The sequence below is a fragment of the Glycine soja genome, chromosome 10 (assembly GCF_004193775.1).
Source record: "Glycine soja cultivar W05 chromosome 10, ASM419377v2, whole genome shotgun sequence".
NCBI lineage: Eukaryota > Viridiplantae > Streptophyta > Magnoliopsida > Fabales > Fabaceae > Glycine > Glycine soja.
This window is the reverse complement of record NC_041011.1, coordinates 1,155,874-1,181,019: the sequence shown is the minus strand read 5'-3', so window position 1 is coordinate 1,181,019 and position 25,146 is coordinate 1,155,874. Positions and strand designations below refer to the sequence as shown.

Genomic DNA, 25,146 nt, shown 5'->3' with positions numbered 1-25,146 from the left:
TTGCAAATCGAACGGGAAGCGGCTCACACACAAACCTGAAAGACAGTTTTGTTCTTCCAGACCCTTACTCACTCTGAATAGATGGTGCATTTTTTTCTGAATAGAGAAGTGGGTTTGGTGATACAAAACTGAGAGCACCCCATCCTATTTATAGAGTCTAAAGATATGGGATGAATGTGGATGGAAAATGGACCAGATTCAAAATAACTAATTTTTTCAAAAATAATAAAATTAATTAATTAAAAGAACGTGGAGGTGAACGTGCACTTCCAACAAGAACAACTCTTGTCAGGAACTAACAATGCATGTTAAGAACTGTAAATCTGCAACTGCATTCAAATCCTGTAATTGTTTTTAATCTGATTATTAATTACTAATTTTCATTATTTTTTTAAGATGAAACCATAAATTTCAATCTAACTAACTCAAGCCACATCAATTTCCTTGATATTCAGAATACATGGACCAAACAAGCCATGAAGGGGAAATTTTCAAGGGAATAAATGACAATTGAATATAGTTTTCTCTCATCAAAGAAACTTCCAAACCGAGATTGAATGAATTGGGGTCCCCTTCAATCCAAATATTAGACACTTCCTGTTTCTGTCCACAGTACAAAAATTCCCACACGCAAACTTTTTGGCAACCAAGATAGCTTGGTACAACGATGACTCGCTAAGTGTTAGTCTCCACCATTCTATACCTTGCAAAGAATCTTCTCCAAACATCTATCTTCACATTCCTAACCATCCTTTCTCCATCTTCCATAGCAACAATGTTTCGTATCCCTTCTGATAATATTCCCTCAATTCTCATTCTGCATTCATAATCCTGCTTCATGCAGGTCTCAATGCAGTCAGAAAATGCTGAATAGAAGAACAATGCCTCAATGAAGCGATTCACAAAGGTGGGTGAATTATGCTTTGCTTCCAACTCAAGAATTATCATTATACTTGATCTGATTTTTCTCATCACCCGAATCAAGTGTTCCAAGGAATCAGAATCCGACACCATAGTCCTCAGCATATAAGGAGAATATACAGCTACAGCTTCATTATCTTCAATGCCAAATTGCTCTACCTTGATCTCTATGATGCTTGTGACAAAAACTACCTTATATAAAAAGGGCAAGTTTAAGGATTCAGCAAAACTCACTAACCTTTTCCCTGTCTTTTCTGGCTCGGTCTTGCCTTGAAGTCCAATGGCAGTTATCTTCAGAATCTCAACTTGCTCTTCCTGTCTCTCAGCCAGTGCTTGCATCAAAGCCATGCATTGCACTCCACATCCAATATCAAGATTTATCAGATGAGTTTTGGTTTTTGATTCAACATTTTCCACTATGGCTTGCACCCCAGAAAACTGCATCATTTGATTGAAAGGAATTTTTTGATGGCATGCAACAGCTATGTTAGTATCCGATCTTAACTTCTCAATCGTATCCTTTTCCTCGTTTTTCTCACGCTTGTTCAGTGTCAACTTTCCTATAGTTTCTCTTCTGATTCTTTCTTGTAGTGCTTGAGCGAAATGAAAGACAACTCTCTGAACGGCACCATCACCTGAAGAGTTCCACTGAAAATAGGAGAGTAACATGCTGGAACGTTCAAATTGTTGGCACCCTACCCTCTCAGCAGCTGCAAGAAGAAACTGAGTTCTTTGGATAAAACTCCAAGACCAAATCCGTAAGGGTGCATGGGGATGAAAACATCTTCATGCCTTTGTGTAGAGTGTTGAATATACCTTGCTACAGCCAATCTTATTATTTCTTCAGTTGACAACTTCTGAGGAGTACTCACACAAGTTTGAACATTACTATCGATGATGTTTTGCTTCCCTAGCCTCTTGAACCTGCTTCCATAATTGCTCAGAAGCTCCAATGATGCTATAGAAGATGGTAGAACCTGTTCATTCTTCTTTGGTTCCTTGATTTCTTGAAGAGATTGCTTTGGTTGATGAACAAGTACAAAGTTGAACTCCTCTAACATCAAGGGATCAAAATTGAAATCATGTTGTTGCTTCTGGTTTTTCTCTGAAGATGTAGGGAAAGTATTTATCCCTCCTAGTAATTCCATTGTTGAAAAGAAACTGTGTTCCCCTGGCAATGAGCTTCTCTAGATAAATATCAACATTGGTGTGTTTGCATTGTCCTTATTCGTGGTGCAAAAGGAATATTTAAACGTATAAATGATTAAAGAAATTAACTACGTTATCTAGAACATGAAAGGAATCATGCAACTTTGATGTGATATTTCGATGTTTTCATCAAGTGCAGCCGTCATCAGCCCCAATTGGTATGTCGTTATTGAAACAAATACAAGGATCTATACAAACTATGTAGCAATAGCTCAAGTTTTTAATACCATACGTGTTCCTATGGAATAATAGCTCAAGTTTTTAATCCCTTACATGTTCCTAAGAAGTTCAGTCTGCGTGACGAAAAAGTTGAGGGAAAATGATGGATGACCTTTTTTTTAACTAGGGATTGGTGGTTTTCCAGAGAAGTCCCACAATACCAAACTGACTTCATCTTGCGGAAAAGATGAGGAATATGCTATAAAGATGTTTAAATTAAGTGTATATAGAAAGTGGGTGAGTGAATGGATTAATACTTTATAAATTTGATTGTATTATACCAAAACAACATTTAAGTTGAAGACAAATTAGGGAAAAAAAACAATCAAATTAACAAGGAAATTTACCTTGATAATAACAAAAAATTTTACAATACGGTGACAATAAATATGAAAAATAGTCACATTGGACGTGTGATTGTTTTACATGAATCCAATAGTGTTGGCACCTTTTCGAAGGATGAAATTCACCTATCCCCTTTATATGTCTCCTTTGCTGTCTTTATAAGAAAAAAAATACTATTCGTTCCACTTTTTTTTTTTACTCTAATAGAAAATACACTTCAGGAAAAAAAGTGAACAAATAAAAGATAAAATGACATTTTTGAAAGAAATAATATTTTTCAAAAGCATCTTTCTATTGGAATGACAGCGAACAGAACAAGGCTTCTATTCTCGCACTCTTTTTTGCTCTTTCCACCCTTTTTGTTATATAAAAAGACAGCAAATTACTATTTTATCCTCGCCTTTATTTTCTCCTTCTCTTCAATATATAATGGAACACATTCTATTCTAAATCTTAAAATATTACACAACCAAAATATTTTTTTTTTATTGAATTTCAATACTCATCAAAAGTGTATTTTCATATTGTGTATTATTCATAGTCACAATAAAAACATGGTTTCATTGTGTTAGAGTACCATCCTCCATAAATGTATTTTTGTTGTGTATGAAGGACACACTCCCTAACATGACAAAAATGCATTTTTAGTAGGTACATTATATAGTGGAAACACAGTTTCGCTAGGAGTATTTTTTGGAAAGGAAAATAAAGAAAAAATATGGGTGAAAAAAACGTGAAAATAATCTAGTCCACCTGTAATTTATGATTTTCCATTTTTAGAAAGAAAAAAACACACATGACTAAATTTGTTGAATCTAGGTACAAACTTTGTATCGAACCCATCAATCCAACTGCAATATATTTGGCCCCAAAATAAACTTCAATATATTTGGTGAAGCTGACTGCGCTCAAATTAAAATTTCTTTCCAAAATATAATAAAATAAAATCTTTTGTATGGCCAATTAACGACCTTTAGTAACCCAAGAGATTGGCATACGACTGTAAAATTTCGCTACATTCTCATGAGTAAGAATGATTTATTTAATAGAAGAATTTGTATTCGATTTTCAGTGTATGTAAAATTCTCTTAAGCCAATAGTAACTACAAACCATGAGTAAGATTAGTCTATGATCTAGTGGGTTGAGAAACACTTGTGATTTCTGACCTAGAACAAAAAAAAACTTAATGGATTTTAGTAATTATTTATTTAGGTTGTGTTTAGTCAAGGGAGAGAAGAGAGAAACAGGAAAAAAATGTGTAGATTTTATTGAGTCATACACCTTTTATACTATTTTAATTAAGAAAAAAATATTCTTTCTATTCTCTATTTTCATCCTTTAAATCAAACACAATATTAGAGCAAGACAAGAATATGAAAAAAATAAGAATAAAATAAAATTTAATCTTATTTAATATTTGATGTCCAATAGATAACATTATGCCATCATGTCTTGTATTGGATACAAACTTGCTAGTGATAAATGGTGTTATAAGTGATGCTGATGATAATGATAATAACAATAATAATAATATTAATGATAATGTAACCAAGGATGAAATCATAGGAGGAAAATGTTAGAAGGATTAAAATTATAAATAATATATCAAATGACAAGTAAAATCAATTATGACTAACTTCTACTATTAAGTGTATATTTGGATAAAGATTTGCAAAAACAATCGAAGTTTTACTTCTACACAATTGAACTTGTAGGCAAAATTTTAACACACAAACAAAGTTTTGAGATAACTAAGCCTATCACAAAACTGAATTTACTATTCAAGTTAGAATTTGGATCACACTAAACGGAAACAAACATAGCCTAAATGTATATAGAGAGTAATGATCCAGAGTTTTGTGAACATATCCAGTTCTAATTATGGAGAGTTTGTAATTTACCCTTATCTATAGAAAAAGGGTAAAGTGAATCGGACTAAAACCCATTGATCACTAGGAAATGGCAACATTTTGGACTTATGAGATTGGCCACTGAAAATCATTTTTAATAGCCGGTTTGGATTCATAATTCAGACGCGCTTATGACACAGAAAAATTAACAATATCATATTGATTTGTGGTAAGTCATGCCATCATATTAATAGGATCATCCAATAACACGCATTGGAATTAAAGAACTATCGACAAATCATATTATAAAGAACTAATTATCGACATGTTGAGCAATAATACCATCAATTCAATAATGTTTTGCGGGTTTGTCACAATTTCGCAAAGGTATAAAATATTGTAATTAACGTCTCTGACCAAAGAAAATCAAATAACAAAATGAGGGAGAAAGGTAGCTCAATTAGAACAGCATAAAAGAAGGAAAATAGAAAATGGGTCAACTCTAATTACACCTTGTCATCGTTCTGAATCGATTCCACTTCTATTGTTGTTGTTGTTGGCCTTCTTCTACAGAGAGAAATCATGAAAATCCAAATGAGACCCTTCACGATCCTCACCATGCCAATAGTCACAATGAGATAATACAACCACCATCCAACAAAGTCACCAATCCCCACATCCATCAATTGCTCACTCTTGACTTGGGCCACAAGTACCAAAGTCTCCACCTCCTCCCTAAGTCTCCACCACCACAACGTGCCCAGGCCAGCAGCCAGGCCCACCCTCTCGACCCACCTCTCCCTCCGGGCCCCACCGAACACCGTGTCATCCACCACGGGCCTCACCACCATCCTACACCAAACGTGGGTCGTCTCGTGCAGGCCCAACAGAAATATCATCCTGCTCAGCAGGCTACGCTCGGTGCCAAAACTTGACACATCATCGTCGTAAAGCCCAGCCGCAATGCTCCCCTCTATGCCCAAACCAACGCAAACTTGAAACGCGCATAGTAAAATCCACGCTGTGGAGATACGCGAGGACTTGGACGGTAACTCGGAGAAAAGTGTGATTTTACCCGTCAGCCCCTGGATCAGGGTCCCCATGCTCACAATGGACACGAGAAAGTAGAGAATACATGGGTTGATATTGAGGGCAAGGTGGAAAAGATAGGGAAAGGGTTGTGGTGAATAGTAACTTTGGAACAAAGTGAGAGTTTGAAGATAATATTGGGCACCAGAAAGAGAGGCTAAGAGTAAGAAAGACAAAGGAAGGAGGAGGCTGAGGATTGTGATTGTGAGGAGGTAGAAGACCTCTCTTGGGGTGAAGAACTCTTTGGCTTTTTTCTTCCAAGCACCAATCATCATGAATGAACGAATGAGAACAAACACTAGCTACACCCTCTTAGGGTCTTTGTTTGCAAGCCAAGGGAAGTTTAAAAGTGGTTGCCACGTCCATATTGTTTACTTACTTGACATTTTATATATATAGGACATGGTCTGAATCAATCTTTATATTCATATATGTTTGGCCTACTTAAATATGTGATTATGTATATCTACATGAATTATTATATCAAATTCATTTATCTTTTGGCATTGGTTTGGTACAAATGGAATACTGCTTTGAATAATCGTGTTGTGTTTGGCTGCAAGTTTGACGGATGAGTGGAGCCAGTTTGAATTTTGGAGGACTCCTCTTCGCCAATTCCGTGACTTTTCCTCTTCCTTGATGATTAAGCATAATTAAACTCGTTTTTCTATATATTTGAAATTACTAATTAAGATCATATATAATGCCAAGATAAACATTAATTAGCAAAAATCATGCAAACCGGACAAATTATAAAACTTCCATTTGGCATGTAAGGTTCGATTTATCCAAATCTTATAAGCATCCCCTGCGATGGGAGAGTTCATCCACAAAAGTTATTATCCTTATGTAGTTGAGTTGAATGATTCATCAATTTGCATTGACATATATAGCCATTTGGCATTGCACATGTCTTTTTTTTTTTTTTGTTAATACTACATACTTATTAAATTCACTCAGGTTTACTAATAGAATAATTAGTATGTATAGTTATAATGTTATTAATTATAGGTATTTTTTCCGGCATTCTATATTTGTACATTTGCATGACAAATTGTATCCAGTCTATTTATGCTGTCATACCATAAATTTTAATATTGTCTTTATTAATAGTAGGAGATATAGTAATGTGGTATCTTGTTGTCTCGAGTTTATCTGAAAATGATGACCGTCGTCATATTGAACCGTACCTGAAGTTACCATAAACATTAATTATGAACCAAATTCTTTCTCTCTTGGCTTGAATTAGATATAATTGCAGTTGAAGTTGCTAACACTAATGTGATTCGGAATAGTATCTCATTTACATGTTCAGTTGGAAGTAGGGATCTATACTTAGTGACACACGGTTTAGGCCGTTCGGTAAACAGACGTTAACTTTACTCCTTTCTCGTTTACATTTCACCAAACAAAAAAGGTCAACTATGAATCATTTTTTTATAACAAGAAATGAATCAAATTTCATGTAAATACTTTATTATAATAATTACAATTGGTTTGATTCCATTTAATATTTTTGTAAAGGGAAAATATGTACAATACTTTAAAAAGACATCCAGTTTGTATAAATTATGAATCTATAAAAATTAACGGATTATTGATTTTTTAAAAGGAAAAAATTCTGTAATAAAATAAAGATCTCAACTATCCGTACTTTTAAAATACGCAAATCTGTCGAATAAAAAAAACAAGAGTAAATGTGTACCTGTGCCAACTTGATGGATTATGAAAGTCAGAACATAAGATAAAAATCAGTAATACAATTTGACTCAATCTAAATATAACTTTTTCAGAACAGCGTCAAACTAAATTACTGATTTTTAAAAGCCAAACTAAACTAGTTAATGTAGTTTGATCAATTCATCAACTCTACTGAGGACCTTATATTTATTTCCTCCCGTTTTGCTAATTAAGTTGAAAAGGGCTTTGTCTCTACTATAATCGTTGTCGCAATCGACAGAGTTTAAAATTTATAAGTTAACTAACAATAAGGAGATTCGTATGGATTATTTATTTTCCTCTGCTGCTTGTAGTTCGTTTGGCATTTTCTGGCGATGAACATTTAATAAGTAAGTTAAATGAAATATCTTTGAATAACAAAACAAAAAACAAAATTGTCCACTAATAACTACAAATCTTAATTTTGGTGAAACTCTAATTCCCCAAGATTCCTAATGAAAAGTGATATTTGCTCAAACTTTGTTGTCACAATACAGATTTAACATATACATATATAGACTGTTTTAAAAGAAAAATTATAACAACTCCAATGATCCAATCAATGTGTGAACAACTTATTAGTATAAAAATATGCGAAGAGTTAGTTTACACACGAAAGCAAAACTCAAGAAAGTATTATTATTGTTTAATAAAAATATAAAAGGAAATCAAATAAGGCTATCCTGTTAGTGTTTGGTTGGGTGATTTGGGCCCCGGTAGGCAAGAAACACATTGTCTCATCTCATCTGAACTGACTTAAATTCAATGCTATGCGTCCCAACATCCCTATAATGCTAAATAATATAACCCGTAAGTGGATATATAACCCAATTCACGAAACTTGTTGAACGGCAGCAATTGGTGGTATCATAGCAGAAAAGTGTATTTTTTTTCTTCTTCAATTTTCTTTAGTTAAATAAATTAAATTATGAAAGAAAATATCAATGTATTTATGTACAATTTTTATTTTCCTTTAAAAAGGTCGTGGTTCATCAAGTATAATGGACAAGGTTGATAAACTAATCATCAAGAAAGAAAATGCGTTTGAGAATATGTGCGCGTCAGTGCGGATCCAGACCTCCTAAAAGCAAGATGAGATAAAAAATGTAATGAAGGAGTGTCTTTTACAAACGTACTTTTTCAAGCTTCATCCACCACAACCAAACATGCCCTTATTATAGGTCAACTACACTGAGTTTGTCAAAGTGTTGCGATGCTTGTTAGCAATTTGCATACAAGCTTCATGCTTCACCTAAGGTCTTACACAACAACACATCACCATTGGGTTCTATAGTTAGAAATGCTTTCAAGAACTCAATTCTCTAATGGTGACGATTGATCATTCTCCTTGAAAAATATTACCACAAACAAAAAATACTAAGTCTTATGATAAGAGTGTCGATTGATAAAAAAAAAAAAAAAACCCCACAAAGAATCGTGTATACCTTAGATAGGACGAAGGTTCTCCTTATATAGAATTATAGATATACCTCTGTCTCATAGGTAACTTACAATAAATTTTTGGCACTCGTATTATATCTACTCTCTTGCCGTTGATTTTCTTTATTTGGTAATTTCTTTGTTGTTTTAATTCAAAAATATTTTTAAATCATAAAAAATAGTCTTACAAAGATGGATTGTGATATTTTTTTATGACAAATATTAGTTGTTAGAATTTTAGTGAAGATTTAAACGCATAATCTATTTATCTTTATTTTCTTTTAACCATCAAATCAAATTTATACTTTTGATGAATCATGCTACTTAAAAGAAGTATATATATATATATATATATATATATATATATATATATATATATATATATATATATATATATATATATATTACAAGAACCTTGAAAAAAATTCCCATAATTCGATGAGGGGAATTATTACATGTGGTAGCCGCTAGGTGCGCGTAACATACGTGCATAAACGATCCGAGAATCATAATTCAATTCAACCATGACGTGATCTTTGATTATTAATTTTTTTTATCTATTGATGCATTTTTTTATTTTTTATGCGGCATTGATGCTTGATTGTTCTAGACGAAGGGCAGGCTCCTGATAATATTTGCACAAACTCGTGTATGGTTCCAGAATAATTAGCAACAAGTGATTTCAGAATAAACTTATTCTTAATTTTTTGAAGAATGATACTGTCACAAAAGTATTTAAAAAGTATCATACTGCCAAAGAAAAAAGATCAAATTATAATTAACGAAAAAATGATATAGATTAATATATAAATAAATTTAAATTATAAATAAAATAAAATTTAATTTTAAAATACTTAAGCGCAACTAAGAAAATAAAAATTAAAAAGATCATAAGTTGTATAGCTAAATAAAAAAAGAACAAATATTTTTATCCTAAAATTAAAAAATATTTAGAATCTTAAGATTTTAAAGATATTAATATTAATATTTGTATTCATGTGATTAAGATCGATAATAAATGTGCGGGGAAGGCTTTTTTTAAAGTCCTAACTAACAATGATTAATACAGATTTCAAAGAAGAATATTGGTAGTGAGAAAGAAGCAAAGGTGGAAAGTCCTTCATGCCAAACGGTTCTTAGTTGAAGAATCGTATTTCTTCTCGCCATCTTGGGCTAGACACAGCGTTTCTTTTCGGTCACAAAAATTTCTTAGTTCAATGATTTTGTTAAAACTCCAATTGTGAAGTGCAGTGGAAATGCCCAACTTATGTGAAACCCGGTACTAAAATTTCTTTTTCGGCTAAAAAAGAATCAACACAATACAAGTAACTTGGACTCGAGAAACTTCTGAACTTTGATAAAATCAAAAGTTCAAAAAGTATACAAAATTTTATTCACACTATTAGACAATCTATTCAGAGTTCCAACAAATAATTTATCAACAAATCATACTAGTCGCTAAAATAAAATTTAAAGTCAAAGTTAACAAGAAATGCGGCCTATCATTTCATTGTTTAAACAAACAAAACAGTGAGTACATGTATCTATCTAATCATTGTTGGTTCGTACCGTTTTTACTGCAAACATTTCTTTTTCAACAGTTAACACTATAGTCGCACAAATATGTAATGAAAAACAACCACGGCCTAATAAAAAAAAAAAATCTAACTACAACATACGAGGACGTATTATCAGTTCATCACAAAAGAATGCTTGAAGTTAAAATCACATTCAGGTTCCATTAAAGAACCTTCTGTCAGTATTAACTCTGAAGCAGTGAATATTAAATAAATAGTATCAATTTCGCCTCATTTTTGGTACATGGGCACAGGTATCAACATCCGTAAAAAAAAATTAAGTTGGACTCAGCAACCAAAAACATCTTACAGTCTAACACTATGATTTTTTATACCTTGGAAATTAAAGTGCAACATTCTCATGTTCAAACACTAGCCCGGTCTTTACCTTCTGCTGCAGCCTCTAATGGCTGGAGAGCTTTGAGAGGATTCATAATGACACCATCTATGAGTCCATATTCCTTGGCTTCTTTTGCACTCATGAAAAAGTCACGGTCTGTATCCTGGTTGATCTTGTCTAAACTTTGGCCAGTGTGATAGGCGAGATATCCATTCAGATTTGCCTTATGATGCAGCATTTCATTAGCCTGAGAATTGTGAATCATAATCAGTTTTCTCGAAGAAGAACTATTATAACAGAATTATGAATTAATGATACTTGTACAAAACAGTGATAAAACAAGTAAATCCTTCAGTCTCCCTTGGTAGGGTCACTTATTGCACTGCTGTTCATAATCAAAACTTATGGACTGTCTGCCTCGATCCAATCTAACCAAATGCTGGCTAAATCCAAATGTATAACAGTAGGGAATGGAAAATAAATAGCAGGATAATATAGGAAATAAATCATAGGAATATTAGGAGTATGGAATAAATTTAGGTTATTAGGAAATTCACTACATGATTAGGGCATTCATTTGGTTTAAATTAACTCATTATATTTTAAGTGCTACCCTAAGACAGGCTTTAATTTTCTATGGTAGAAATATATAAATTTATAAATTGAGAAGGAAACATGAGGTTTATCCAATAAAAAATAAAAGGAGGAAACTGAGGCCCATACCTGAATATCTATGTCAGTTTGCCCTCCTTGAGCACCACCAAGCGGTTGATGAATCATTATCCTTGAATTTGGCAAGCTGTATCTCTTTCCTTCAGAAGTGAAGGAGGAAGGGATATAAAGTTAGAAAGAAGCATTATTCTAATTTTCAAGAAGTGGAAATGGCATTCATCAACAAAGAAAGAGGGGGGGATAGATACAGCGATTGCATGTTAAAAGAATACCTTTTGTCCCTGCGCTCAGCAGAAAAGCTCCCATACTGCAGATGAAAAGGTCTACATAAGTATGAACGGAAAATAAAATTTCTTCAAACAGGAAAAAAAATAACAACTATAGTATACAATCAACTATCAATCACTTTTCATGGACAAATTATCAATATTTATGAATATTTTTAATTCATGGAAGGTTAAGGATATTTTCAAAGGCAAAACCTAAGATTTTTAGTTCAAAAGTTAGTTAATACTTAATATTATTTTCAACATTCCTTCCAGTCCCATATTTCTCAATATGAAGGTGAAGGAGAAAAAAGGGGGAAATCACACAACTCCATTCCCCCTTTACTTTCACAATCGGAAAAAGGCTATAACTCAGCACATGATAATTACCAATGGAGAAGATTTTCTAAAATGAAATGAAGCAGACTTTAAATACACAGGAAGACAGGTAAACCATTTGTTCTCAAGATTCAAATTTGGCTACTCCTGAAACTTGAGTGAACTCAATCAAAATATATCATTCACAGATGCAAGACTGCTCAACCAAAGATTAAACGAGCAGATGGATCTACTTTATTTTATTTTTATTAATCGACCTTACCAAGATAGATCTACTATTGATAGAAAAAATACAAAATGAAAAAAAGGTTAAGGGGTCAACCATCCAAAATAAAGAACAACTAAAGTTTTATCCTGCTAGGAGAGGTTGGTTGAACAGATTGCATGATGCCATTGGGCTTGATTAAAGACTATATTCTCAAGAATATTATTCATCATGAGATTCCTTTAAAGTTTTAACAATTTCCTCCAATCCCCTTTTTGGTTTCCCTCTTCCCCTTCTCACACGGCTAAAAACCATGTAATCTACTCTCCTCATCAGTGTTTCCAGAGAACTTCTTTGCACATGTCCAATCCACTTCAATTGATATTTTGTCATCTTTTCCTTAATCAGTACCATAGTATATAATCATTCACACATTCAACTTAGCATTCAGTTACTCCATCTTTTTTTTTAACTACCACTACCACTACCACCATAGAATCACATAGTTATTAAAGAAAGAACTATTTAAAAAAAAAAAATAGATATGATACAGTGTGGAAGGAAAATTTTAAGATAATTGATAATTAATCATCATTATTCTCCCAGTATTCAGCATAAATAAATAAATCAATATGTTCTGCTGGCATACATCAAGAATCAAGATCAAGTTAGGATAAAACTTTTAGCCTTCTACTGGTGGTAACTGGTAACTTGTCAGCATTAAGGTAATATTGCCCAGAGAAAGAATAAAAGGTTACCTAGCTGCTAATCCAACACAAACAGTAGACACATCAGGTCGGATATGCCTCATTGTATCAAATATAGCCATTCCTAAGGGGAAAAGAATAACAAAGAAAGCATTTTAATATTTGGGATACAATATATTTTTAGCCCATGTAGATGAATATAATATAATAATAAAAAAAACAAAGCAAGATAGTTTTAACTAAAAAACTATTACCAGCTGTAACCGACCCTCCTGGAGAATTTACATACATGACAATATCCTGCCCAACATAATCAGAAAATAGGTAGTTGACTAAGTGCATGCACAAGAAAATTTTGAGTTCATCACATAATACAAACGATACAAAAAATCTCAACACTAATCATAAAAATACAGAAATACCAAAATATAAGCATTTGACATCATCTCCAGAAAAGCATAGGATCACTTTATATATATAACAGTATAAGAAGATAAACCATGAGTTTTCAATGACTAAAATCTAAGAACAGACCTTGTTAGGATCAACAGCGTCGAGGTACAGGAGCTGAGCAACTATGATGTTTGCCATATCGTCATCAACTGCTCCACCACAACGGATTATCCTCTAAATCCAAAATACATTATTAATACCAGAAACATTAAACAAAAGCAGAATATTCAACATTAAGTAACAAGTGTAAAAAATTGCTTACGTATTGGAAAAGCTGACTTATAACACTCTGGAAACGCTCCGCAACCATGGGGGGTGGCCCTTGTCCTTGTGCATAGGTAGGGAAATAAGGGGAAGATGGGACTTGCAAATCACTCCTTCAAGAACACTATCCAAGTCAATAAACAAGACTAAGCTAAAAGATAAAACAAATAACAAATGAAAATCTACCTTATGGACCAAATATCCTGAGGTGAACTCCTCGCAGGTGTCCAAAATTCATCACCATACACTGCTTTCACAGCAGAATTTTTATTAATCTTTCTATCTTCTACCGATTTCCTTATGTTCCTGCAAATCACAGCAAGGCTTCATCCCCTTCATAGACATAACATAACAGAGAATATACTAGTCTCTTCCATGCTCAATTACCATTTTTATTTAAAAATAAAAAAGAAGAGAAATTTATGCACTAATAAAAGGTGGATAATAGCAATTCGAGCTTTAACATGCAAATTTTTTAAAAACCCTTCACAGCATACCTTAGAATCAAGAATAATCATTTGGCTCAGGCTTAAGAATAAACAACTTCGAACTTATCATAATAACATTTTTTATTAATCTATATTTTCAATTCGAAGCATAATCTAAAAGTGACCCAAAAATCTCACTTTCACCCTTATCCATTAGCATAAAAACTTAGGGTCATCATCTTCCACAAATATGGTAACCTGAATTTTCTAAAATAATAATAAAAAACAAACAATAAAATCCAACACCAACAAGTGGAAAAGCCACAAACTCACGGATAAGTCATCAAAATGTAAACTTTAAGGCAAACTCTAATTGAAATTCAGCTAAAATAAATACCGCAGTTCATGGGGTGCTATAAGAAAGAAATACCTGGAGAGGGCGGGGAAAGAAACGCTGTTGGAGCGTGAAGAAGAAGAGGGGGTGGAGGAAACAAGAAGAGAGTTGAACCTAAGAGAGGAAGAGGGAGTGAAAAGGGATGTGTGCCCCATTGCTAATTAATTGGAGGATGAAAATGAAGCTGCAATGATATTTTATCTATACTTTGTTTGATATGGAGAAGAAGAACAACAACAATAGCGACGAGCCGAGTTGAGTGTTGGGGCGAAACTTGTCGACAGTGAACTCAATTCAGTGCTTGTGTTTGTGTTTATGGGAAAGGCTCAAGCGATACGGCTTAATACCCTACCCTTGTATCGTCAGTGAAAAACCATCTCACCCCTTCATTCCTTTTAAAACCAAATCCCAAGGCTCAAATTAAAAACACCCAAAACTGATATTGTTTTGAGTCAAGGATAATTTATCTATAAAAATATGATAGTATGACAAATTCATAAAAGATATAGATTTAATCTCTAAAGATGGTATCAACACATTTAAACACTATATTTATATTTTAAAATTACTACTTACCCTCGTTGGCAACACTCATGACAAATATGCTGTGAAGGGTTTTTTAAAATTTTGCATGTTAAAGCTCGAATTTCTACTATCCCACCTTTTATTAGTACTTAAATTTCTCTTCCTTTTTATTTTTAAATAAAATTTGTATATTTTTTTTTAAAGAACCAATTTGTCACATATCTTACTTTTATGGATAAATTTTACTATTTAGGTTTTTAATTAACATTCTGAAAATTTCTCACTTCTCTTGGCTTACCCCATTCCTTCTTTCAGTTCAACACGACAGCACCGCAACTGACTTTGGCAACGGCGTTAAACATCCATGTTTCTCTCAGTTGTGTTTTCGCTATTGTAACCCCATCCCTTCAGTTCAGTTCATCTCGTAGACGTGTTTCATAATCATCAATATGAACATGAAGAGATGTGCCATGTGGCTCTGCTACAGGTTGAAATTTTGATAAGTGAACAAGATTAATGCTTATACACTAACATCGTGAGCTTGAGCTGCAAGGTAACATAAATATTCTCAAAATTCTGTTTTGTTCATGCAATTTTTTTTCAGGTCTCGCATAGATATTACTGTAGCTTAGAGATGCAGGATAAATAGAGTGATTTTTCCTCAAAGGAGATGGGAATAAGAATACGAGTGTAGTATTGCTGAACAATGATTTTTTCACATAAGCCTCACAGTCTCTGTTTTGTGAATGACAGATGAAGTAATAAAAGGGAGACGGAAGAGAAAGAGGGAAATTATTAAAATGCGGAAAGCCTAAAACGACAACCGTTTTCGGGTGTTTTAAATTTTGAGCCTTTGATTTGTTTATGGCATATTCCTCAATAGTACCCAGACACCTCTTCTTGTCTCGCCTTCAGAAGTGCATCCCAAAATCATGGAAACAAGCTCCCCAACAACCACTTCAAAAACCCATCTTTTGTAGTGATGCATCAATGGTTGGTGTTCTCATTGCATCCCTCAAGGACTTTGTGACCCATGGCCACTTAACCAATGCATTCAAAACCTTCTTTCAAATACAGCACCATGCTGCTTCTTCCCACCTTCTCTTACACCCCATTGGCTCTCTCCTTTTGGCTTGCACCCATTTTAAGTCACTGTCACAGGGTAAGCAGCTTCATGCTCAAGTCATCTCACTGGGTCTTGATCAAAATCCTATCTTGGTTTCAAGGCTTGTTAATTTTTACACAAATGTTAATCTCCTTGTTGATGCCCAATTTGTTACTGAGAGCTCTAATACTTTGGATCCTTTACATTGGAATTTGCTAATCTCGGCATATGTTAGAAATGGCTTCTTTGTGGAGGCTCTTTGTGTCTATAAGAATATGTTGAATAAGAAGATTGAGCCAGATGAATACACTTATCCATCTGTTCTCAAGGCTTGTGGGGAATCATTGGATTTCAATTCTGGGTTGGAGGTTCACAGGTCTATTGAGGCTAGCTCCATGGAGTGGAGCTTGTTTGTGCACAATGCTTTGGTCTCAATGTATGGTAGGTTTGGGAAATTGGAGATTGCACGTCACTTGTTTGATAATATGCCACGTAGAGATTCTGTTTCTTGGAATACTATAATCAGCTGTTATGCGTCTAGGGGTATCTGGAAGGAAGCATTTCAGCTATTTGGAAGCATGCAGGAGGAGGGTGTTGAAATGAATGTGATTATATGGAACACCATTGCTGGAGGGTGCTTGCACTCAGGCAATTTCAGAGGGGCACTTCAACTTATTTCTCAGATGAGAACATCCATTCATCTGGATGCCATTGCAATGGTTGTTGGGTTAAATGCTTGTTCTCACATTGGAGCCATTAAATTGGGAAAGGAGATTCATGGCCACGCCGTGCGAACTTGCTTTGATGTGTTTGACAATGTGAAAAATGCATTGATTACTATGTATTCCAGGTGTAGAGATCTTGGCCATGCATTTATTTTGTTTCATAGAACGGAAGAGAAAGGTTTGATCACTTGGAATGCCATGCTTTCTGGATATGCCCACATGGATCGATATGAGGAAGTCACCTTCCTTTTTAGAGAGATGTTACAGGAGGGCATGGAACCCAATTATGTGACCATTGCAAGTGTTCTTCCCCTTTGTGCCCGCATAGCGAATCTGCAGCATGGCAAAGAGTTTCATTGCTACATTATGAAGCACAAACAGTTTGAGGAATATTTATTATTGTGGAATGCCCTGGTGGACATGTATTCAAGGTCTGGCAGAGTTTTAGAAGCCAGAAAAGTGTTTGATTCATTGACCAAAAGAGATGAAGTTACATACACTTCCATGATTTTGGGATATGGCATGAAGGGTGAAGGAGAAACAACTTTAAAACTATTTGAAGAGATGTGCAAGTTAGAGATTAAGCCGGATCATGTAACAATGGTTGCAGTTCTAACGGCTTGTAGTCATTCTGGTCTAGTAGCCCAAGGGCAAGTTCTCTTTAAAAGGATGATAGATGTCCATGGGATAGTTCCACGGCTTGAGCACTATGCCTGCATGGCTGATCTGTTTGGGAGGGCTGGTCTTCTAAACAAAGCAAAGGAGTTTATCACAGGGATGCCATATAAGCCAACTTCGGCAATGTGGGCTACTCTTCTAGGAGCATGTCGAATCCATGGAAATACAGAGATGGGGGAATGGGCAGCAGGGAAATTGCTGGAAATGAAGCCTGATCATTCAGGCTATTATGTGTTGATTGCCAATATGTATGCAGCTGCTGGTTCTTGGAGAAAACTAGCAGAGGTGAGGACTTATATGAGAAATTTGGGGGTGAGAAAGGCTCCTGGTTGTGCTTGGGTTGATGTTGGCAGTGAGTTTTCTCCCTTTCTGGTAGGGGACTCTTCCAACCCTCATGCTTCTGAGATTTACCCCGTGATGGATGGATTGAATGAGCTAATGAAAGATGCTGGTTATGTACGTAGTGAGTTAGTTTCATCAGAGGAAGATTTTGAGGAGATGAATATCGCAGGGAATGCATACTGATAGAAGTTAAAATAGATTTTATTTATAGGTGTCTATTGTAGTTTGTTATTACAATCCCTTGTTTGTGACCTAAAAAGCAGAAACTTGCCACAGTTGCCAGATCAAGCAGAAAAATTGAACTTTGCACACTGAAATTATCATGAGTTGTTTTTGAATGGCCATTTTACTTCTTTAGCACAAGGGATTTCATTGCTCTATTCCCCAGTGTCAGTCATTTCATTTACCAGCTACCCTTTTGCATTGTTTGAGATAAATTAACGAGTCAACATTTTACGGTGACCAGGTTCGTCTGGTTAACAGCATTCTTCAGTGCTCTTCTGGACACAGAAGTCCAGTTTTCTTGTGTTCATTGCTACCAGATAAGGTTGAGTCATGCCCTTTGAATCTTGAGTTTGATGCAGATGACTTAGTGGCATTCTTGGTTGTTGGTTCACAAGGCATCCACCTTTCTGGTTATTTTGTGTTTGATGATGGGGATGATCTTAGGGATGACTATGAATAGTATCCTTCTGAAGAACTTCCATTTGTTGACTTATTTGCATTGCAGTTTAAGTTTTGTTCATATAGTTGTAATTAAGACATAGTGCATGGTGTAACATTTTTTTTTTATAATTAGATTCTTTATTTCCTACTACATTGTGAAAGTGATTCATGGATGGGGGGAGGATATTGAAGGAACTGAGTCAGAGGAGTCATCTGAATATGATAGTGAAGATGGATATGCTAATGACTTCATTGTTGATAGTGATACTGACATGTACCTGTCTTTGTCAGTCTCAAATAGTGGAGGTATTTTCGTTCTATTATCAACTTTTCTTGTGGCCAGGAAATGATTATATGTATTTTCTGCTCTTATGTTTCTTTTTCTTATATATTTAAAGATACACAAATATTAAATTTGTATTAAAATAAAAGGAATTTTTTTATCAAATACTCAAATTCTATGGCTATGTTTTTCATGTTCAAGAGAATAATCTGGGAAAAATTGCATCTGATTGTGGACATGCAGATATAATGATAGATAATAGATATGCTATAACATCCTATCATACATTTCTCACTTTCATTATGATAAAAGTAATCTTTTTCTTCATACATAGTAACATGAATGACATAGTATTTTTTTTTCCCCTTTTCTTTCAGTTGTAATTGAGGAAATAATGGATGATGATAACCCTGAAAATGGAGATGATCCAACTAAGAAATTAAAGAAAAAGAAACAGGTAGTTCAGTTGAAAGAGAAAGACAACAAAAGTTCTGAGCTTCCAATTGTCTCTAAGGGTGATACTGACCTTGTTGTGGAAAGTATAGATGAAGATGGCTTTCCAATTACCACTGCAGAGAAAGGTGTGTCTGTCTCTCAGAAGACAGAAGCAGAAACGAAAGGAGAACAAGCACGTAAGAAAACTGAGAAAGCCAACAAGAAGGAAAAAGATGTTGATCATTGTGCTAGTGTATAACGAAAAGTTGATCATGCTGATGAAGATGAGCCACAGGATGGGTGAGAAAGATTTACCATTTTAATTACTCCTGAGAATAGATGTGTCCCAGCCACTGGCCCAACCTATTATTTTTAAGAAGAAAAAAAATTGGTTTTAAATCTCTGTGCTGGCTGTTTTATACTGAATGTTTCTGATAATGGTAAATGGTTTCAGGAAAAAAAACAAGAAAAGAAACAAGTTGAAAGATCATAATAAAGGGGGAAGTGATCATGTATCTGACAATAGCAATGAGACAAAGGCTACTGAACCAGATGAAAAGCATGCTGAGGATGTTAAAACTACAACGGACCTGAGTGATGTTTCTCATGCAAAGGATGAAGATGGTGGAAAGCTATCCAATAACGAGTAAGAAATTTCACCTCACTGAAATCAGTTACATTTTGCAGGGCTTTTGGTGTTACTGGTGTGGAAAGTTGGTTTAAATATTACACCCATATTTAATTTTCTATTCTTGATATTGATATGCAAAGCCAATTTCTTCTGTTGACTAAATCCGCAGAACACCTGGTCAACTGAACTAAAATTCTATTAGAAACAGAACATTGGAAATTGAGTTTGCCTTCTCATTTGATATCTTTACCTTCAGTAAATTGGAGTTCAACTCTATAAGATGTCAAATTGTGAGGTCTTGCTTGGTTTTGTGGTGAATTTTGTACCTGTAGAGTCATTTCCAATTACCTTTATTTTCTTTGCTTGAGATATTGAAAATTGGAAATTTGGGAGGCTGTGTTGTTTGTGGTATTTGTTGGCAGGGTCCTCGTTGAGAAGAAAAACAAGAAAAAGACCAAAGAGTCTGAAGGGGAAGCTGCTGAAAAGCAGAATTTGTCCACCTCAGAAAAAGGGGAAGAAACAAACTGAAACCAAGCCATCACAAGTGAGAACTTTTCCAAATGGATTGATTATAGAGGAAGAGCTGTTTATGGGTAAACCTGATGGCAAAAAAGCTGCTCCTGGAAAGAAGGTTACACATCTTCTACGGATTTATGATAGAATTGACATAGTTCACTTGAATAATAATTCTGTTTAACCAATGTTTTAAATGTAATTTATTTTAATAGGAATTTATTGTTTGATTTCAGGTCAGTGTAAAATATATTAGCAAACTGCAAAAAGATGGGGAAAATATTTGACTCAAATGTGGGAGAGCACCCTTTAAATTTCGTCTGGGAATGTGCTGTGTTGATGTGTTGAATTTGCTGGGATTTTCCTTTCTATATATGCTTCACCTGTTTCGTTTTCTTTTGTCAGGGATGAGAATTGGGGACAAACGAAGGATCACAATTCCACCGTCTATATCTTTTATTTGTTGGATTTGATTTCCCTAAACTTTGCATGTTATATTTGTCTCGGTGTAATTAAATTACATTTACTATCTGAAATTTCTCGTATTATATGTCATGTTCTTCGATGTGGGAAGACTCTGATTGGTTTAATTGCTGAAAAATGCCTCTGTTGTTTATGCCAATTAGTCTTTTGTTTTTTGATACGCAGACAAGACGGGTTTCTAGGGTGGGAAAGTTACTCAAGTTTCCCACTATGGGAAAGTAACTTCCCACCGTTAGAATTCTTTAGTTTCAGATCCATGGCTGAAATTTTTCTTTTTTACTTTTTTTTCCTTGTATTTCCCTGTTTACCCTTCCTTTATCAGACAAATCCAATCTACCACCGCCTAATCTTTCTCGCCACGGATGACCACGACGTCGTGGTGGATGAACCAACGCACGGAGAAGAAAGGAAATAGAAAAGGGAAGAGAAACAGGGTGGGGAAGAAGTGGCCACCGGAGAAAGAGAAGGGGTAAACGGGAAAGGAGAAAAAGAAAAATTAGGAAAATTAATAAACCGTTGATTTAAAATTGATTTCATCTAACGTCTGAGAGTAACTTTCCCACTGTGGGAATTATGCCACACTTTCCCATCCTAGAACTCGTCCGCAGACAAATGCGTTGGGAGTATTATACCACCAAATTTGTGATGTCGAGTTGGTTGATGCTGATGGCTGATGGCTGATTTCTATCCCTTCGGGCTTCGAAAATGTTAAGCTCACATTTAGGGTTTGCTTTGCGCACTAGTTAATTTACTGGTACACTCATTATAAGATGGACAATTCTAAATTTATCCTTGGGTAAAGTTGATATGAATTGTGAATTCATAAGTCTATATTAATAATCCATGCAAGAACATGTGATTTTTGAATTATTAGTACACACTCTAATCGATTGACCTAATAGATTGATTATGTTGTAAAATAATTAATGTTGTTATATATAATATTAAATTTTTTAAAGTATATCTAATGAACATATAAATTTACATAATAAATAATAAATTTTGTGAAAATTAATTTTGATTTAATAATTAATTTGTTTACATATATAAATTATAAATAAAAATCATAGGTTTAATAAAAATTTATATATGTAAACAAATTAATTGTTTGATCAAAATTAATTGTTACAAAATTTATTATGTAAGTTTATATGTGCATTAAATATATATTAAAATTTTTAATGTTATATATAGTGACATTAATTATTTTATAACATAATTAATTTATTAGTTCAATTGATTAAAACGTCATGCTAATAACATGAAAGTCACATGTTCAATTTTTGCATGTTCTATTAATTTGTAAAATATATTTTTGAAAAAAAAGTTTAAAAAAAATTGTATGAGTCACTTACAGTACGGATTGTGAATTCGTAAGTTCATTATGAATTTTATGAATTCGCAATCTGTATCATTTACGAATTCGCAATTTGTATCAACTTGTGTTGGATGTAGCTCACATTTATCATTTTTGGTCCCCATTGTGGATCTTAGCGAGTTTAAATATGCAACAAATATATAGTGTTTGCTTTCATTATCAATAATAGTAGTGTTAATCATTAAAGGTGGGTTTCATTTGGATTGTACAATTTTTACAGTTTACGGAGCAAGAAATTATCATGCTTCATTTCTCTCATTTTTTATTTTTATCCTTATAGTTTAGGTTGTGTTATTTTGGTTTTTAATTTTTTTTAGCTAATTAATTTTATTTTTTAAAAAATTCTATTAATTTTTTATCTAAAATTTTAAATTCATAACTTTCATTTAAAAAATTTATAAATTGAATTTAGTTTCTTTTAAAAACTCCACAATTGATGCATCGAATTTTATTTAAAAGTAAAAATAATACAAAGTTTCTTCTTTTCAAATTTTAAGTTTTCATTAAATTTCCTGTTTTTGAAATTTAAATTATTTTATATTTCAATTTCATAAATTTCTAAATATTTGGATAAAGAAATAATAACGAAAATTTTAGACAAAAAATAACGGATTAAATTTGTTTGATTTAAAATGTAAGGAACTTAATAAGTTTTTTTAAAAATGGAGTTGTTAAAATTGTATATAATTCAAATTAAATGAACTATAAAGTGTAAGGAATTTTATTTTCAGAGAAAAGTAGGAAGTGTGTATTTTACACTTGATTTCTTGTGAGTTATAAAATTATTGCACATAATAATTACTGTCACACAGGAAAAATATTAATTACTGTCTTTTGTATGAAGAAAACTAGAAATTAATTTTGATAATTAAAAATTAGCTTTCTAAGTAGGTATTATTAAAATCAATAATTTTTAGTTACATAGCAATATATATATAAGTGTACAAAAATCTTTAACACTGTACCTCCTAAATTTTGTTAACCACGCGGACCTGCTCGCCATAAAATGTTGGCTCGTCATTTTATCTCAAATAACAAAGTTATTGTCACAAAAGAACCAGGATGGTCGGTAGTTGAAGTTCAAATGGCCTGAGCAATTGTTGTAGCCAAGGTAGTTCACTAGTAAGACATGCCAAGGATATGTACTCTACTTCTGCAGAAAATTAAGCCATGCACATTAGTTTTTTTTTTTTTTTTTTACTTTCAAGAAACTAAGGAAGCACCAAGGAAAATGCAAAATCAATTCTAGATTTTCGAGTTACCACTACTAAAAATATCCTATTTTACGACGCACATTCTACGTCGGTCATTCAGTAGCCGACGTAGTAGTCAACGCGGTGGCATTTACGTAATTATATACGATTTTTAAACGGTACATTTCGTAAACGACGACGTTTGAATTTAACCCCGGCTTTGTACGTTTGGTTCAACTTATCGAAGACGGTGCTTTTGAAGACACCGTCGTAGAAATAAAAGTATACAAAGACGGTGTTGCTTATACACCGTCGTAAATTTCGTACTATATATACTCGTGTTTCCATATTGATTCAACACTTCATCTCCTGTCTTCGAAAATTCTACGACGAAAACCTAAAACCTAGCGCCGTTCCCTGACATCGCCGTTCCCACTCGATCTCTTTTGTGCCCACCCTCACATCGCCGTTCCCTGACCTCCGTCGTGCCCACCGTAGCTACCTGTTGTTCCCACCACCACCATAGCCGAAGTCGTGCTCTTTGGAGTGGTGTCGCGACCTTGCTACTGTCAAGGTAAGGATGTCGAAGTACTCAGAGTTCTTGTTTGCTGATATATATGTGTTATAGTATTAGGGGTTTACTTAAGTAAGACTTTTAAAATGTGATTATTAATGTGTTGAGTTGCCGTAACAATGTCATCGTTGAATATGCCAAAAGGATTATCTAGTCTTGATATATATAGTCTCAGATTAATGGTTTCAGCCATGATACATATTGAGTTTTATCTAGTCTTTATTGTGAATTGAAAAACTCAACTACGTATCACGTAGAGATTGACTAAAACTGTAGATACATAGATCATATCATAATTTCTACCAGACAATAGTATAATTTTCAAAATGAAGAGCTTCCGGTGAACATGAATGTAGCCACTATGAACAGTAGAAGTTGAAAACAATTTCAGTTCTTTTTGGTTGAAATTCATGTGTGTCCTATTATTTTGGAAATGAAACTCACCAAATGAGATGGGAAATTTAGTAGTAAGTATGTGAATTTCACCCAATAGAAGATAGTGTGTTAGAAAGAGTGTTACTAAGTATATCAGTAACATTTGTTTAAAAACCAATCTTAATCCACAGATTGAGAGGTATACATGAGACTATACTCCAGATAAACATTCCATAACCAAAATAACCGAAAGATATAGCATTTTAGTGGTTCAGCCATTTTAGCAAACATGTATCAAGCAGGAACAAGAAAAAAAGGAAACAACACAGAAAACCAAAACTTTAAAAATCAACACCAATGTAACTCAGATCAAGATATTAATAATAAAAGAAACTCTTGGCTCATAAAACATACATTAGTCTTAAGAAATTCAATACTTTGTATTCTCTGAATTAGTCTATTAGTCTCTTCTGTTGGTGCCTCTTAGTCTACCTTTTTTGTCCTATGATGTGTCTCTGCAAAATGATAGTGTGTGATAGTAGAAGAATAACATGTGTTTTGCTTATTTTTATTGTGTCCTTCTTTTGTTGGTAAAGTATGTTTTTCCTCCCTTGTTTTATTTTTATTTCCATTTTAATTCTCTAAATAATACTTTTTGCTATTTTTAGCCCATTATCAAATGTTTCACATTGTTTTTAGTCTATAACGTTAATGGTATATCTTTGTATTTTTTAAACATATTTTTTTAGTACTTACAAAATAGTATATGAAATGAATACTAGTGATAAGGTTTAGAATGCGT

At 33.6% G+C, this 25,146-nt stretch overlaps 4 protein-coding genes and 1 pseudogene across 6 annotated transcripts; 1 reads left to right on the top strand and 4 right to left on the bottom strand.

Moving 5' to 3' along the window:
- Positions 1 to 435: 435 nt before the first annotated feature.
- Positions 436 to 2,069, bottom strand: LOC114370118 (annotated as a pseudogene).
- A 2,755-nt stretch (positions 2,070 to 4,824) lies between these two features.
- LOC114370274 lies at positions 4,825 to 6,055 on the bottom strand. Its single transcript, XM_028327577.1, has one exon. It carries the CDS (start codon positions 5,907 to 5,909, stop codon positions 5,052 to 5,054), a length of 858 nt encoding a protein of 285 aa, XP_028183378.1. The 5' UTR covers positions 5,910 to 6,055; the 3' UTR covers positions 4,825 to 5,051.
- Positions 6,056 to 10,486: 4,431 nt separating this feature from the next.
- LOC114372263 (ATP-dependent Clp protease proteolytic subunit 5, chloroplastic-like) lies at positions 10,487 to 14,797 on the bottom strand. Its single transcript, XM_028329742.1, has 9 exons — positions 14,475 to 14,797; positions 13,803 to 13,922; positions 13,615 to 13,729; positions 13,434 to 13,526; positions 13,154 to 13,199; positions 12,951 to 13,023; positions 11,655 to 11,689; positions 11,434 to 11,522; positions 10,487 to 10,957 (listed from the first exon to the last, which is right to left on the bottom strand). Exons 1-9 carry the CDS (start codon positions 14,591 to 14,593, stop codon positions 10,736 to 10,738), a joined length of 912 nt encoding a protein of 303 aa, XP_028185543.1. The 5' UTR covers positions 14,594 to 14,797; the 3' UTR covers positions 10,487 to 10,735.
- A 395-nt stretch (positions 14,798 to 15,192) lies between these two features.
- On the top strand, positions 15,193 to 20,963 carry LOC114372262 (pentatricopeptide repeat-containing protein At1g71490-like). Of its 3 annotated transcripts, XM_028329741.1 has the most exons (7): positions 15,193 to 15,516; positions 15,717 to 18,497; positions 18,642 to 18,785; positions 19,140 to 19,497; positions 19,652 to 19,843; positions 20,251 to 20,459; positions 20,578 to 20,963. In XM_028329741.1, exon 2 carries the CDS (start codon positions 15,828 to 15,830, stop codon positions 17,994 to 17,996), a length of 2,169 nt encoding a protein of 722 aa, XP_028185542.1. In that variant the 5' UTR covers positions 15,193 to 15,516; positions 15,717 to 15,827; the 3' UTR covers positions 17,997 to 18,497; positions 18,642 to 18,785; positions 19,140 to 19,497; positions 19,652 to 19,843; positions 20,251 to 20,459; positions 20,578 to 20,963. The 3 variants fall into 3 exon arrangements, with proteins under 3 accessions (XP_028185542.1, XP_028185541.1, XP_028185540.1); XM_028329740.1 differs by having other exon boundaries at positions 19,652 to 20,459; positions 20,747 to 20,963; XM_028329739.1 differs by having other exon boundaries at positions 19,652 to 20,459.
- LOC114370117 lies at positions 18,290 to 19,094 on the bottom strand. Its single transcript, XM_028327403.1, is given in 3 exon segments — positions 18,290 to 18,477; positions 18,632 to 18,811; positions 19,058 to 19,094. Coding segments are annotated over 3 exon segments (405 nt in total).
- Positions 20,964 to 25,146: the final 4,183 nt, after the last annotated feature.